At 40.5% G+C, this 16046-nt stretch overlaps 1 protein-coding gene across 6 annotated transcripts in view; it reads right to left on the bottom strand.

Annotated features, from left to right (window-relative positions):
• FAM193A (family with sequence similarity 193, member A) overlaps positions 1-16046 on the bottom strand; it is a 281515-nt gene that overhangs the window by 66157 nt on the left and 199312 nt on the right. For 4 of the 6 annotated variants that reach the window (XM_011970848.1, XM_011970849.1, XM_011970850.1 and 1 more), the window contains 3 exons: positions 14978-15131; positions 14681-14860; positions 5313-5564 (listed from right to left, as the gene is read on the bottom strand). In XM_011970848.1, coding sequence (XP_011826238.1) covers positions 5313-5564; positions 14681-14860; positions 14978-15131 — 586 coding nt within the window. The remainder of the gene's footprint in view (positions 1-5312; positions 5565-14680; positions 14861-14977; positions 15132-16046) is intronic. The other 2 variants (XM_011970845.1, XM_011970847.1) reach the window with 1 other exon arrangement.

Below are 16046 nucleotides of genomic sequence, written 5' to 3' on the forward strand. Positions count from 1 at the left end.
AAAACCACCAAACCTGGTGGACTCAGGACTCACACTTCCTGATTTCAAAACTTACTGCAAAGATATAGCAATCAAAACAATGTGGTATCAGCATGACACACAGACAAATGGAACAGAACAGAAAGCCCAAAAATGAAACTTCAGATATATGGTCAAACGATTTTTGACAAGGATGGCAAGATCCTTCAATAGGGAAAGGGCAGTCTTTTTAACAAATGGTACTGGGACAACTGAATATCCACATGCAAAAGAATGAAGTTGTACCCTTACCTAACACCATATTTTAAAATGAACTAAAAAATGGATTACTGACCTAAATGTAAGCAAAGAACAAAACTCTTCGAAGAAAACAGAGGGCAAAAGCTTCACAACGTTGGATTTGGCAATGATTTACTGGATGTAACGCCAAAGGCACAGGCAACAAAGAACAGACAAATCGTACTGCATCAAAAACTGTTAACCGCTGTGCATCAACAGACACTATCAACAGAGTCAAAAGTCAAGCCACAGAATGGGAGAAAATGCTTGCAAATCATCTATCTGATAACGGACAAATATCCGGAATACAGAGACAACTAAAATGCAACAGCAATAACAAACCTGATCCACACACGAGCAAAGGACTTGAGCAGACGTTTCTCCAAAGAAGATACACGAACAGTCAGTGAGCACATGAAAAGATGCCAACATCACTAAACACTAAGGAAATGCAAATCAAAACTACGATGTGTCTACGGTCATTTACACAAGAAAAAAAGCCCTACAATGTGATACCACCTTACATCCATCAGGATGGTTACTATTAAAAAAGCAAAACTGAAAATAACAAGTGATAATGAGGATGTGGAGAAACTGAAACCCTTGTGCACTGTTGGTGGGAATGTAAAATGGTGCAGCCACCGTAGGAAATGGTGGCAGTTCCTCCAAAAATTACAACTACAATTACCATACGATCTATAAATTCCACTTCTGGGTACACACCCCAAACAACTGAAAGCAGGGTCCTGAAATATTTGCACACTCATGTTTGCAGCAGCACTGCTCATAGTAGCTACTGTATGGAAACAACTCAAGTGTTCACTGATGGAGATGCAAAATAGGGTACAGCCATACGATGAGTATTGTTTAGCCTTAAAAAGGAAGGAGATTCTGCAATTGCGACAACATGAATAAATGCTGAGGACATTAAGTGAAATGAAATAAGCCAGTCACAAAAAGAGAAATACTGTACAATTCTATGTACATGAGGTACTTAGAATAGTCACAATCATAAAGACATAAAGTAGAATGATCGATGCCCAGGGTTGGGGGAAAGTGGAGTTATTGTTTAATGGGTAAAAACCTCCAGTTTTACAAGATGAAAAGAGTTATGGAGATGGACCACTGAATTCTACACTTAAAAATGGTTAAGATTGTAAATTTTATATTATGCATATGTTACTATAATAAATCTTTTCAAAAAGTAAAGCAATGAAGGAAGATATACCATGCTAACACTAACCAAAAGAAAGCTGGAGGAGCTATATTAATTTCAGGCAGAGCAGACTTCAAAGCAAGGGAAGTTACCAGTGGTAATGAGGAGCATTACATAATGATAAAGGGTCAATTCTCCTAGAAGACATAACAATCCTCAATGTGTGTGCTGCTAATAACAAAGCATCAAACTTTGTAGGGCAAAACCTGATAGAACTGTGCAAGGAGAAACCGATGAATCCATTATTACAATGGAAGTCTTCAAGAGCCATCAATCAGAATGAACAGATCCAGCAGACAGAAAATCAGTCAGAACATAGTTGCTGACTGACAGAACTCAAGAGCACCATCAATCAATTGGACATAACGAACATCTGAAGACCACCCATCCAACAACGGCAGAACACATATTCCTCTGAAGCTCACATAGAACATTCACCAAGACAGACCATGTTCTGGGCCATAAAACATACCTTAATAAACTCAAAAAAACAGAAATTATACACTGTATGCTTTCAGATCACAATGGAATTAAAGTAGAAAACAGTAACAAAAAGATAGTCGGGAGATCCCCAAATATTTGGAAATTAAATGCTCTGGCACTTACAGTTTTTATTTTATGTAGTATTTCATTACTGTATTTTTCTCAGCAATTACTTTGAACTTTCAAATAACTTATACTCAATATATAAATTCAATATGTCACTGGTATGAAGACACTTCAATTTAATTTTTGTATTTTTTTTTAAATTTATTTATTATTATTATACTGTAAGTTGTAGGGTACATGTGCATAACGTGCAGGTTTGTTACATATGTATACTTGTGCCTTGTTGGTGTGTTGCACCCATCAACTCATCATTTACATCAGGTATAACTCCCAATGCAATCCCTCCCCCCTCCCCCCTCCCCATGATAGGCCCCGGTGTGTGATGTTCCCCTTCCTGAGTCCAAGTGATCTCAATGTTCAGTTCCCACCTATGAGTGAGAACATGCGGTGTTTGGTTTTCTGTTCTTGTGATAGTTTGCTAAGAATGATGGATTCCAGCTGCATCCATGTCCCTACAAAGGACACAAACTCATCCTTTTTTATGGCTGCATAGTATTCCATGGTGTATATGTGCCACATTTTCTTAATCCAATCTGTCACTGATGGACATTTGGGTTGATTCCAAGTCTTTGCTATTGTGAATAGTGCTGCAATAAACATACGTGTGCATGGAAGACACTTCAAAATAGAAATTAGTCTTCAAGTCTTTCTAATTTCAAGAATTTTTTTTTTTTTTTTTTGTAGAGACAGGACTATGTTGCCCTGGTCTTGAGCTCCCAGGCTCAAGCAATCCTCTCACCTCAGCCTCCCAAAGTGCTGGGATTACAGGCGTGAGCCACTACAACTGGCCAGAAAATAAATTTTTCATAGTACTCATGCTAAACATTTTAGGTACTAAATATTTACCCACAATGCCAAAAATATGAATTAAAAGAATTACAACTACAATGACATAACGTCTTAAAAGGCAACAACTGTGACTGCAGCACAGCAGGAACTCCCCAAGGCCTCAACAATGCAAAAGTGAGGGCAGACACAGTGGCAGGTCAGAAGCACACAAGGCCCCCTCCACGTTAAGCACCCACCTTCTGCCTCCCTACATTCAGAACTTCTTACCCAACAATCCTCCTGTTGATTATCTCTAAGAAACTTCCTCCAATATCACTGAAATGCATGCTATTCTGATACAGCTCGTTTGCTTTCTGAAACATCCTCCAATGTCACTGAAATCTGTGCTATTCTGATACAGCTCATTTGCTTCTTATGCTGTCCACAACTCACTGGTGGACCAGGAGACCCCTTCAGGGCTGCTAATGCATTATGCATTTAGGCACAGATGTGGTCACAGCATCCAACTAAGTCAAACTAAGTCAAATAACACAAACTAATCTTGTAAGACCTGGTAAGTGACAATTCAAGTTTGTTTATAGTAATGAACATTTTCATACCAGATGCAAATGAAATATTTTGATAATTGTATCTTATGTTTCCACATAATAATGGCCACCACATAACATATTTTAAATGAATCAGTGAATAGTCTTCAGTTGACAAAAGTGGTAGAAATAACATTTAGTTATAAATTTCTAAATTTCTATACGACTTCTACCGCATATGGCTTGACCGCCATAATTGCTTTTCTATCCATATTTGCTTTTCTATTCTAATCTTTCTATATGATTACAGTTTAACAGGTATCAAAAGAACAAATAATAGATACAAATGATGCTCCTAAAATGTTTTTCTTCTTTTACCCATATATAGATCTCTAATTTCCTGAGAAAAGGCCAAAAGCCAGGGAAAAATAATCAATTTTTAACCAAAGGGGCCCCACAGTCTTTAGTAATAATCAATTTTACTATTTTACTTGAATATTTTTAGGAACTAATTCTTGAATAGCTTCCACCAGCAAAAATATATAACAGAATATTATCTTTTCTTGGAACTAGGTAACAGACCTCTATTCAGGCAATAGCAAGGAGTGAAAAACTTCCTAACTTTACACATACACCCAGAGAAAATCAGGCTACAAACCAGGTGGGCCATGAAGATAGCCTAGTTCTGACTATATACCTGAAAAATGCTATTAAAAAGCATTCTATTATTAAGACATCATTAAATGTTCAAACTGAGCAATATTCAATCTAACAAAATTTAAGCATGAATTTGGATGGTTGTGTCAAGTAATTACAACAGATGTGACAAACTTATTACACTCTATTCTAAACCTGTGTCTGTTAATCTTCCACCTGCGCCTCTCCCTAGCAAACAGACAACAAAGCTCACTTATGGGCTACATGTACCCCACTTCACAGTGACCCCTGGAGGGGAGAAAACACACGTGTTTGGAAAAAATCATTCCATGTCATGTCCTCCTCCCTTTCTGTTCCAGCTTAAAATCATTGTTTTAAATAATAAATTAAGAGTTTAAAATAAATTATATTTTTGATTGATCAGAGCTACCTTTGGACAAGAATAACTGGTACAAAGAAAAAAAAGAAAACAATCAGAATTACAGTGAGTCATTCTAATAAAGGTAAGCTCAAAATAACTAGAGAGGAAAAGCTATCTAAGGTCCAAAGAATGAAACCAGCCTAAAAATTTCGCTGTAACGGCTAAGATACTAAGTAAACACATGAGGTTCTCTTAGAAGAAATGCATAAAAATCAACTTATTTCTAGATCCTCACTCCACTTCCTGAATGGGCTCTTCACACTGGGTTTCTGGCAGCTTCTCCTGTCTGTACCCTCCCCTCCCCAGTGCTCCATAACCTGCAGGGCGTTATAATTTTCTGTGGCATCACGCTAAGGGCTCCTCCTGTATTTAGGCTTGTGTATTTCTAAATGCTAAAGAAGTATAGTCATTTTAGACCCTGTGGAGTCCAGCCAGCGTTAGAGGACTCATGTTATATTCACATTATTTTACCTATCACGTTAAGAAAAAGAGCAAGCCCTGGAAGATCACAAGCAGATAACTGGTCTTCTGTGGAAGTATTCCCTAGGTTTAACCTGTTAGAAGTATCACCTGAAAAATCCTTCTGTTCTATTTAATTCTGAATAAAAGGACTATGATCTTCACAGTTGTTGTTAATGATTGTTACAACTGTAAAGGTTCAAAATTACAGGGCTTAAGAGATTATGGTGAAAGGAAACCCTTGCAGACCTTCCTACTGAGAGCAGATGCTATCCTACGCAAGTTGCTAATTCATAGATTTCTGTTTGTTTGACTACGTACTCCTGCAAGATCTCAGGGAAGAGTGAGCTTTCAGACCCTTTTTGCCCTTACTTACCTTACTGTGTGTGAAGGGGGGCGTTGCATACAAGGTGGGGTGGATGAGGGGGCGTGGCAGGTGTGGAACAGTGTGCAAAGGCACGTGTCCATGGATGTGAGGGTAAAGGTGCAGTGCAGGGTGTGTGGGCTTCTCTGGGCTCATGAACTGATGGCCAGGAGGAAGGGCTCCGGCTGTCATTGCAGATGGTGTCAGTCCAGAAGCTTCTTGTTTACAAACATGACATTCACAAGTGTTTGGAGCTTGTTCAGCCTAAGAGGAAAGAAAAAAAAAACCTATTTAGTGAAACAATAAATGGTATGAATTAAAGTCAGTCACATTCTGCCAAGTAGTTACAAAGCAAATACAAAGGTAAGTGGGCTTTTCCTGACACCCTGAGTTGACCAGGGCCTTCCATGCAAGGAAAAGGAGGGACCCCAAGAGACTGGGACTGAAGAAGCTGCACAGAGAGGAAAGGTGTACCTCATTCCACAGACAGACTCAGGTAGAGCCACTGGTTCTGCATCCTATGCCTAGTGCAGAAAATTTCACTTCCCACATGTGAACACGGACAAGGGAACTGGTGAAGACGACAGAGTAGAGAGGGGACGGCGGTGCTCCACTGGGCTCACACTGCTTCTAAATGGTTACACACAGATTCTCCAAAACAAAGCAGAGATGTGACTTCCGGTTATGGATATGGTGGAGTGAAGAGGTCAGTGGCTCCTTTCCCTCAGGGCAAATGTAAAACTGAACACAATTGTCAAAGGCAACCATTCTGAGGCTCTGGAAATCAGCCCAAGGAAAATACTGAGACACATCTATTCATGTAAATCAGCTAGAACTTCAGGGAAGAACAGCAAGTCGCCAGACTTTCTTGTCTGGGACCCTTTCCATGTCCTGCACCTGTACTCCGCCCCTGACTCAGTCTGCATCGGGCACAGGAGTTCTGTGACTGCAGGGATGCCAGTGCAAACCAACCCTGCTGCCAAAAACAGCAGCCTGGTCAGGCAGAGGGTGAAGCAGTAAAAGCAGTGAACTCAGAAGGGAATAAATAGGGAAGCCTGCAGCTCTGTTCCCGTGAGACTGAGGTCCCAGTTGGGGTGAGTGGCAGAGGAGACAGAAATCTAATAGGGAGAACCCTGGAAATGAGAGCGCCACAGAAGGGCTTCTTAAACTGTCCACAACTCGCCGGCTGACCGGGAAAGCACGCACTGAGGACACCTCAGGGGCTGGAGGAAGGCGCCAACAAGGGCTTGAGAACTGGCTGTGAGCGCTGAGCGCATTCACCCCACAGCTGACAGTGCCTCAACCAACAGTGGAGCCCCTGTGGATTCAAGGTGCATGGGCAACCCCCGCCCAAATCATCAGCTGGCCAATCAGCCAGGTGGACAAAGGGCAGACCTCTCGAAGCCAAGCTAAAAAGCAGAAGAGAAGATGTGAGCTGAGATATCCATAGCCACATAATGTGGGAGATACAGATCCTGCAACTGAAGTGCAGGAAATAACAAAAACAAAGAAACAAACAAAAGACAACAAAAGACCCTCAAAGGAAAAAATGATAATGCAAAGTCATTACATTATTTAAAATGTCCAGTTTTCAACAAAAAATTATGAGACAAGCAAAGATAAAAGTATGACCTAGGCCGGGCGCAGTGGCTCATGCCTGTAATCCCAACACTCTGGGAGGCAGAAGTGGGCAGATTACTTGAGCCCACGCGTTCAAGACCAGACTGGGCAATATGGCAAAATCCTATCTCTACAAAAAGTACAAAAACTACCCAGGCATGGTGGTGTGTGCCTGTAGTCCCAGCTACTTGGGGTGCTGAGGTGGGAGGACTGTTTGAGCCCAGGAGGTCGAGGCTCGAGGCTCCAGTGAGCTGTAATCATGCCACTGCACTTCAGCCTGGGTGACAGAGCAAGACCTTGTCTGGAAAAAAAAGTTATGTGACCAATAAGCAGGAAGTAAATAGTCAAACGGTTAACAGGAGTGGGTTCAGATATTAAATTAGCACACAAAGATGTCAAAGTAGCTGTTATAACATGTTCAGAGAATTAAAGGAAAATATGAAAATAAAGATTCAACATGTAGGGAATTACCATAAAAAAAGAGAAACAAAAAAACAGTAAACTATAAATTCTATAGGTGAAGAGTACAATAGCTAAACCAAAATTTCACTAAAGGGGCTCAAAAGCAAACTTAAAAGCAGAAAAATCATCTGTGAACTTGAAGAAGAGCAATGGAACTGATTTAACAACAGAGAGAAGAGACAAGGGGAAAGTATGCAGATGCTCAGAGGCCCATGGAGAGCAGCGAACCACTCCAGCACAGGCAGAACCCAGCCCCGAAGGAAATAATAACACCCGGACATTCCACTCCCCAAATGTGATGAGAAACACTGATCTACAGATCCAAGCTCAGTGAACCTTAAGATGGATAAAAACAAAGAGATACTGAGAGCTGCAGAACTCTGGCACACAATGACCACCTAAGGCTTCCTGCAGCCCAAGGCTAAGTCCCTAGGATGACCCCAGACCCTACTAAAACACCTTCTTGAGAAAGCCAGGCTGCCAAGAGAATTGACTGTTCTAACAGTCTGACACCTGATGACTGTAACAAAAGTAACACTCTGGTGTAGAATTTGATAGTGGGGAAGGCTCTGTGTAGGGACACTGAGTATAGGATATCTCTGTACCTTTCACTCAACTTTGTTGTGAATCTAAAGCTACTCCTAAAAACAACCACTCTATTTTTTATTTATTTATTTATTTATTTTTGAGACGGAGTCTCACTTCTTGCCCAGGCTGGAGTACAATGGCGCGATCTTGTCTCGCTGCAACCTCTGCCTCCCAGGTTCAAGTAATTCTCTTGCCTCAGCCTCCCAAGTAGCTGGGATTACAGGCACATGATAGCACGCCTTGCTAATTTTTGTATTTTTAGAAGAGATGGGGTTTCACCATGTTGGCCAGGCTAGTCTCGAACTCCTGACCTCAGGTGATCCACTCGCCTCAGCCTCCCAAAGTGCTGGGCGTGAGCCACCCCTGTACCCGGTCTATTTTTTAAAATGAAGGCCAAATAAAGACATTTACACAAAAAGACAGAGAATTAACTGCAAGCAAACTAGTCCTGTAAGACATATTAAAGGAAGGTAAAAACAAGATGGTAACTTAAATTCGGCAGAATTTAAAATGAAGAATGCCAGAAATGACTAGCCAGCTAGCAAATAGAAAATACTGTATAAATACAGGCCAGGCGTGGTAGCTCACGCCTATAATCCCAGCACTTTGGTAGGCCAAGGTGGGTAGGTCACCTGAAGCCAGGAGTTTGAGACCAGCCTGGTCAACATGGCGAAATGTCATCTTTACCAAAAATACAAAAATTAGCCGGGTGCCATGGTGCTCGCCTGTGATCCCAGCTACTCGGGTGGCTGAGGCAGGAGAACTGCTTGAACCTGGGAGGCGAAGGTTGAAGTGAGCCAAGATCGCGCCACTGCACTCTAGCCTGGACAACAGAGTGTGACTGTCTCAAAACAAAACAAAAACAAAAACAAAAACAAAAAAGAAAAAGAAAGAAAAGAAGGAAGGAAGGAAGGAGGGAAGGAAGGCAGGCAGGTCGGCCAGCCGGCCGGCACTATATAAATGTATTTTTCTCTTTTATTTGCTCTAGAAATTATAAAACTGTATAAAGCAGTAATTAAAACATATTATTGATTTATAACATATACAAATGTAATCATATATAGGACAATAATGGCACAAAGGAGGAAGAAGGAAATGGAGCTACTGTGGAGAAAAGTTTGTATATTTTACTGGAATTAAGTCAGTAGTAACCTGGAGTAGACTGTGATAAATTACGATGCATACTGTGGCCAGGCACGGTGGCTCACACCTGTAATCCCAGCACTTTGGGAGGCTGAGGTAGGCGGATCATTTGAGGCCAGATTGAGACCAGCCTGGCCAACGTGGCAAAACACTGTCTCTACTAAAAATACAAAAATTAGCGGGGTGTGGTGATCCACATCTGTAATCCCAGCTACTTGGGAGGCTGAGGCAGGAGAATTGCTTGAATCCGGGAAGCAGAGGTTGCAGTGAGCGAAGACTGCACCACTGCACTCCAGCCTGGGTGACAGAGCAAGACTCTGTATCAAAAAACAAAAAAAAAGATGCATACTGTGGCCGGGTACAGTGGTTAAGTGTAATCTTAGCACTTTGGGAGTTCCTGACGGGAGAATCACTGGAGGTCAGCAGTTTGAGACAAGCTTGGGCAACACAGGGAGACCCTGTCTCTACTAAAATTAAAAAAATTAGCCGGTCATGGTGGCATACGCCTATAGTCCCAGCTTACTAAGGAGGCTGAGGCAGGAAGACTGCTTGAGCCCAGCAGTTTGAGGCTGCAGTGAGCTCTGACGATGCCACCACATTACAGCCTGTGTAACAGAGCAAGACCCTGTCTCTAAGAAAAAAAGAGACACATGTTATATTTTAATTTTTGTTTCTATTTTTTACACCAACATTCACAAGAGATGCATACTGTAACCCTACAGCAGCCGCTAAGAAAATTAAAAAAATAATCAACAAAAGAATTAAAATGGTACACTAAAAATTTTGTTTAATATTTTAAAAGGCAGATATTGACATACACAGGATAAAAACGCAAGGCCCAACTAAAAGATGTTAGACAAATTTTAGATCCAAAGATGCAAAGAAACTGAAAGTAAAAGGATGGAAAAATACAACATGTACACAGTAACCCAAGAAGGTGGAGTGGCTGTATTAACAAATAAAATGGACTTTAAGCAACACTAGTAGACAAACATTTTATAATGATAAAAGGGGCAATACACCAGGGGAGCTATCACAATAATTCAATAACATCACCGCCAAATGCATGAACCAAAACCAGGAAGAACTGAAAGGAGAAGGAAATAATCCAACAGTTCAACTTGGAGGCTTTAATATGCCTCTCTCAGTAACCGATAAAACCACCAGACAGATAATCAGTAAGAATATGTACTATGAACTGAGTATCTGTGCCCCTCCACAATTCCTATGTCGATAGCCAAAGTGCTCCAAAGTGCTGGTATTAGGTGATAAGGACTTTGGAAGGCTCTACTCTCAGGAATGGGATTACTGTCCTCATATGGCAGCCTGAATAGACCAAGACAATAGAGAAGACTTGAACAATGCCATCAACCAACTTGACCAAACTTTCATTTACTGAACACCCCACACAACAAGAGCAAAATAGAAATTATTTTCAAGTACACATAGAACACGGCCTAGGTAAACCATATGTTAGGCCACATACAAGTCTGAATAAATTTGGAAGCTCTAAAATCAGTAATCTAAGCTTTTGTTTCAACAAACTAGAAAAGGAAGAGCAAGCTGAACCCAAAGAGCATAGAAAGAAATAATGAATCTCAGAATGGAAACCGACAACACAGAAAACAGAGAAACTGACAAATCTTTAGCCCAAGTGACTGAAGCCATTAAAAGGAAGATAAAATTACCAAAATCAAGAATTAACATCACTGCAGGCACTGCAGAATTAAAAAGGATTACAACAGAATAGAGTAACTTTATGCCAACAAATTAGACAACATAAATGAATAAATTCCTACAAAGACAAAAATTACTGAAATTCACTCAAATAAGAAATAGAGAATTGGAAATGACCTATTCCAAGCACATGAAACTTGAATTAGTAATTACAGATCTTCCCACAAAAAGAGACCAGGCCTATAGGATTTTGCTGGTGAATTCTATCAAATATTTAAGAACACTCAATCTTAAACTCCTTCAGAAAACAGGTGAAAAAAATATTTTCTAACTCATCCTATGAAGCCAGTATTACTCTGATACCAAAGTCAGACGAAGACAGCACAGAGATAGGAAACTACAGACCAATATATTTTATTAATATTATCACAGATGCAAAAATCCTAACAAAATATTAGTAAACCAACTCAGGGACATATGAAAAGGATTATATACCACCACCAGGTGGGATTTAGCCCAAGGACCACAGGTTGATTTAATATCCTTAAATCAACTGATGTGACACACCACGGTAACAAAATAAAAAACAAAAACCACAGGATTGCAATATATGCAGAAAAGACATTTGAAAAATCAAACAATTCAATATTCAATACAATTCAATACAATTCAATATTCCAATCATGAAAAAACTCAAGAAATTAGGAGTAGAATAGAATTTCCTCAACCCAAAGGGCATCTATGAAAAACCTGCACCTGATATCACATTTAAAGAGTGGTCAAAGATTAAATGCTTTTCCCCTAAGACTGGGAACAAGGCAAAGATGTCTGCTTGCAACATTTCTATTCTGTACTAAGTTTCCAGCTAGCTCAAAAAGGCAAGAGTGAGAAATTAAAAGCACTCAGGAGGCTGAGTCAGGAGAATGGCATGAACCCAGGAGGCAGAGCTTGCAGTGAGCTGAGATAGCCCCACTGCAGTCCAGCCTGGGCGACAGAGCGCCACTCCGTCTCAAAAAAAAAAAAAAAAGAGAAAGTAAAAGCATCCAGGCTGTGTGTGGTGCCTCACACCGATAATCCTAAAGCTTTGGGAGGCTGAGATGGGAGGATCGCTTGAGGACAGAAGTTCAAGACCAGCCTGGGCAACATAGTGAGACCCTATCTCTACAAAAAAAAATTTTTTTTTTTTAAGCTGGACATGGTGGCGCATGCCTGTAGTTGTAATACACCTGTAGTCCTAGCTACTCAGGAGGCGGAGGGAGCAAGACTGCTTGAGCTCAGCTATTTGACGCTGCAGTGAGCCATGATTGCAGCAGTGCACTCCAGCCTGGGTGACAGGGTGAGATTCTGTTTCTTTTTTTTTTTTTTTTTGAGACGGAGTCTTGCTCTGTTGCCCAGGCTGGAGTGCAGTGGCGCGATCTCGGCTCACTGCAAGCTCCGCCTCCCGGGTTCACGCCATTCTCTTGCCTCAGCCTCCCGAGTAGCTTGGAGTACAGGCGCCCGCCACCACGCCCAGCTAATTTTTTGTATTTTTAGTAGAGGCGGAGTTTCACTGTATTAGGCAGGATGGTCTCGATCTCCTGACTTTGTGATCCGCCCGCCTTGGCCTCCCAAAGTGCTGGGATTACAGGCGTGAGCCACTGCGCCCGGCAAGATTCTGTTTCTTAAAAAGAAGAAAGAAAAGAAAGAAAAGGGAAAGGGAAAGGGAAAAGGAAGGGGAAGGGAAGGGGAAGGGAAGAGAAATTAAAAACATTGCATCCAGATTGGAAAGGAAGAACTAAAACTTTATTTGCAGACAACATGATCTTGTATATAGAAAATCCAAAGTAATCTATCAAAAAAACAACAACAAAAAACCAACCTTACTAGAATAAACAAATTTAGTAAAGCTGCAGAACACAAGACCAATATAAAAAAACCAATTGTATTTCTATGTATTACCAACGGTCAGTTGGAAATCAAAATTAGAAAATACCTTTTACTGTGAATGAAAACACATAATACTTACATATTCCAGACACAAAGACTGGAAATTTTTTAGAACTGCTGAGAAAAATTAAAGATGATTTAAATAAATGGAAAGAAAAAGCATATTCATAGATTAAAAGATTCAATTTTGTTAGGATTCCATTCTCCCTAAACTGATCTATATCATCCCACAAATAAAAGACCACAACCACATCCAGAGGATTTCACTAGAGAATTCTAAATATGTATTTAAGAATTCAATGCAATCCCTATCAAGATCCAAGGAGGCTTTTTGTAGAAGTTGACAAGTAGATCCTAAAATTTATATGGGAATGCAAAGAACTTTCAGCAGCATAAATGATTTTGAAAAAGGTATACCAGCCAGGTGCAGTGGCTCACGCCTGTAATCCTAGCACTCTGGGAGTCCAAGGCGGGCGGATCACGAGGTCAGGAGTTTGAGACCAGCCTGGCCAGTATAGTGAAACCCCGTCTCTACTAAAAATACAAAAAATTAGCTGGGCGTGGTGGTGTGCACCTGTAGTCCCAGGTACTCGGGAGGCTGAGGCAGAAGAACTGCTTGAACCTGGGAGGCAGAGATTTCAGTGAGCCAAGATCGCGCCACTACATTCCAGCCTGGGTGACAGAGGAAGACTCCGTCTCAAAGAAAAAAAAGAAAGAGAGAAAAAGGTGTACCTAGCTGGAGGGCAGACCCTATCCCATTTTCCTAAACTTACCATAAAGTAGTTGTCAAATGCACTATGGGTGTAAGGACTGACACAGAGATCAAATGAACAGAATAGAACGTCCAAATATAAACTCTTACATTTATAGTCCATTCATTTTCAATAAATGGCCAAGGCAATTCAATAGGGTACTTCTGACAAAACAGTGTAGAGACAACTGGATCTCTACCTATGCTGAAAAGGTGAATTATACCCTCACCTCACAATAAGCAAATGTTGAGTCAAATGGACCACAGAATCTAAGAACTAAAATTATAAATCTTCTAAAAGAAAACAGTGTTGTGTTAGGCAAAGTTTTCTTGGCTAAGACATCAAAAACATCACACATAGAAGAAAAAGCTGGTAAGGAGATGTGGTCAGACTTCCCAGATAGACCTTTCAACATCACCTTTACCATCTGAGTGTTACATTTATATTACCTAATAAATCAGTCAAGCACTTTGACCTTCATTTGTTCTTTCATTTAAAAACTGCTTATTATTATTGTATTATTATTATTATTTTTTAAACAGAGTCTTGCTTTGTCGCCCAGGCTGAAGTGCAGGGGCACAATCCTGGCTCACTGCAACCTCTGCCTCCCGGGTTCAAGCAATTCTCGTGCCTCAGCCTCCCAAGTAGCTGGGATTACAGGTGCCCACCACCATGCCCAGCTAATTTTTGTATTTTTAGTAGAGACGGGGTTTTGCCACGTTAGCCAGGCTGGTCTTGGATTCCTGGCCTCAAGTGATCCACCCACCTTGGCCTCCCAAAGTGCTGGGATTACAGGCGTGAGCCACCGTGCCCGGCCAAAAACTGGTTAAGCATCTATTTATGAAATTCTGAGAAAAAAGGCTAATAAGGTACCCTCACCTTTGGCTAACAGAAAAACAGATAATGAATAGGAAAAACAAATCTTTCCTGAAATTTTAATACTCCACTATTTTTTTTTAACTCCTCTCTTTGCTTCTATACAGACAAAAAAGGTCTCCATAGAGCTGCTATGGGGTGTTGCGAAATCCAGATTGATATTTGAGCAAGAAAAACAAGATTCAAATGGAGATTGTAAGTATGCCTTGATTCTCTTCAGTTCTAACCTTCAGAAATTATGGGAAACAGAATAATTTTGTATTCAGTAATGTTAACGTTTAGAAAAAATATACACAGAAAAAGAGATACTTGGCAAAACAGAAAGCAAAGTCCTACCTGCTGTGTTGGGTAGGATGGGGGTGGACTGTCTGCTTTGCTCTCCTCTGTCCTGGGACTCCTGCTTCTCAGCACTCCATCTTCCTTCGGGACCCCTGGGGGCTCCCCACTACTCTCGCCGTCTGCTTCTTCATCATCAGCTTCTGAGGAACTACTACTGGTACTGCTTATCTGAGGAGACTTTAAAGACAATCGTCTGTAATTTGCACTTTTCAAAACAGAGTAATATAAAAAATTAAAATGTCAGACCATCATTTTATGTCATTTATTGCTGCTACGAAGAAGCCATGTCCATACCTCATCCTTCAGGGCCATGTTTTCCCCGCCACCATTCAATTCGCTGTGGATTCCATTCATGTTGGCCACCACCTCAGTATCATCATAATTACTCAATGGATAAATATCAGCAAATTTGGCTGACAATGGTGCAACATCTTCATCATCACTACAACTGACACAAGCAGAGATGGGCACTGTGAGGTCATCCAATTGTGAAGGACGGTGAGTAAACCAGTCACTAAGCACAGATATTTCCTGGACAGATCACTGCTTTCATTTACAAAGAGTATCAGTTAAGTATCATTCATGCTACTAACATGTCTTAGTAACCTGAACATCACAAAAATGCTTGGAAGATTAACATTTGCTAATGTTAATTAACATTAACATAACACAATGTAACATCTGGAAGAACAAAAAACAAACAAAAAAACCTCCGAAAGTAGAAATACCAAGGAAACTACAAAAATTTAACCAGACTGATTGACATAACGTTTCCATTTGACCTGAAGAGTGCTAGTATAAAACTAGTCTCTCTGCTACTCCCAAGCCAACACAATTTAGGGGTACAGATGGCAACCTTAGGTGTTTAGTGTTTGCTTTTTTAACCTTAGCTGTTTAGTGTTTGCTTTTTCAACTTAGGGCTGAAATTTTCAGAAACAGTTGAACAAAACTTTAAAGGCACTTATGTAACAGAAGACTATTATTTTTTTGCTTTAAGGTCAGTCATGGCCTGGTCACTAATGATCATAATTAAACATCAGCTTTAGCAAGACATCTAAGCAACAGGCAAATGAAAAATTTACTGAAATTAATTTTAAACAGATTTCAAGGCTTTAGCCTACAGAGACTACTTAAGATGTATAATCTTCTGGTGCATTAAAAGAACTGGAACATTCAAACTCAGTGCAAACAGATGCTCCAAGGTCCACAAAAACATGCACTGAATCCATCTTCAGCCTGGGCACACAGCAACCTCCAGAAGGCAAAACCGTAGGAACTCGCTGTGATCTCACTTCCTACAATGAGTGAAGAGTGTCCAGGACTACCAAATTCAGGTGTCTTTTCAACACATTACAAGTAACGT

The sequence above is a fragment of the Mandrillus leucophaeus genome, unplaced genomic scaffold (assembly GCF_000951045.1).
Source record: "Mandrillus leucophaeus isolate KB7577 unplaced genomic scaffold, Mleu.le_1.0 Scaffold98, whole genome shotgun sequence".
Taxonomy (NCBI): domain Eukaryota; kingdom Metazoa; phylum Chordata; class Mammalia; order Primates; family Cercopithecidae; genus Mandrillus; species Mandrillus leucophaeus.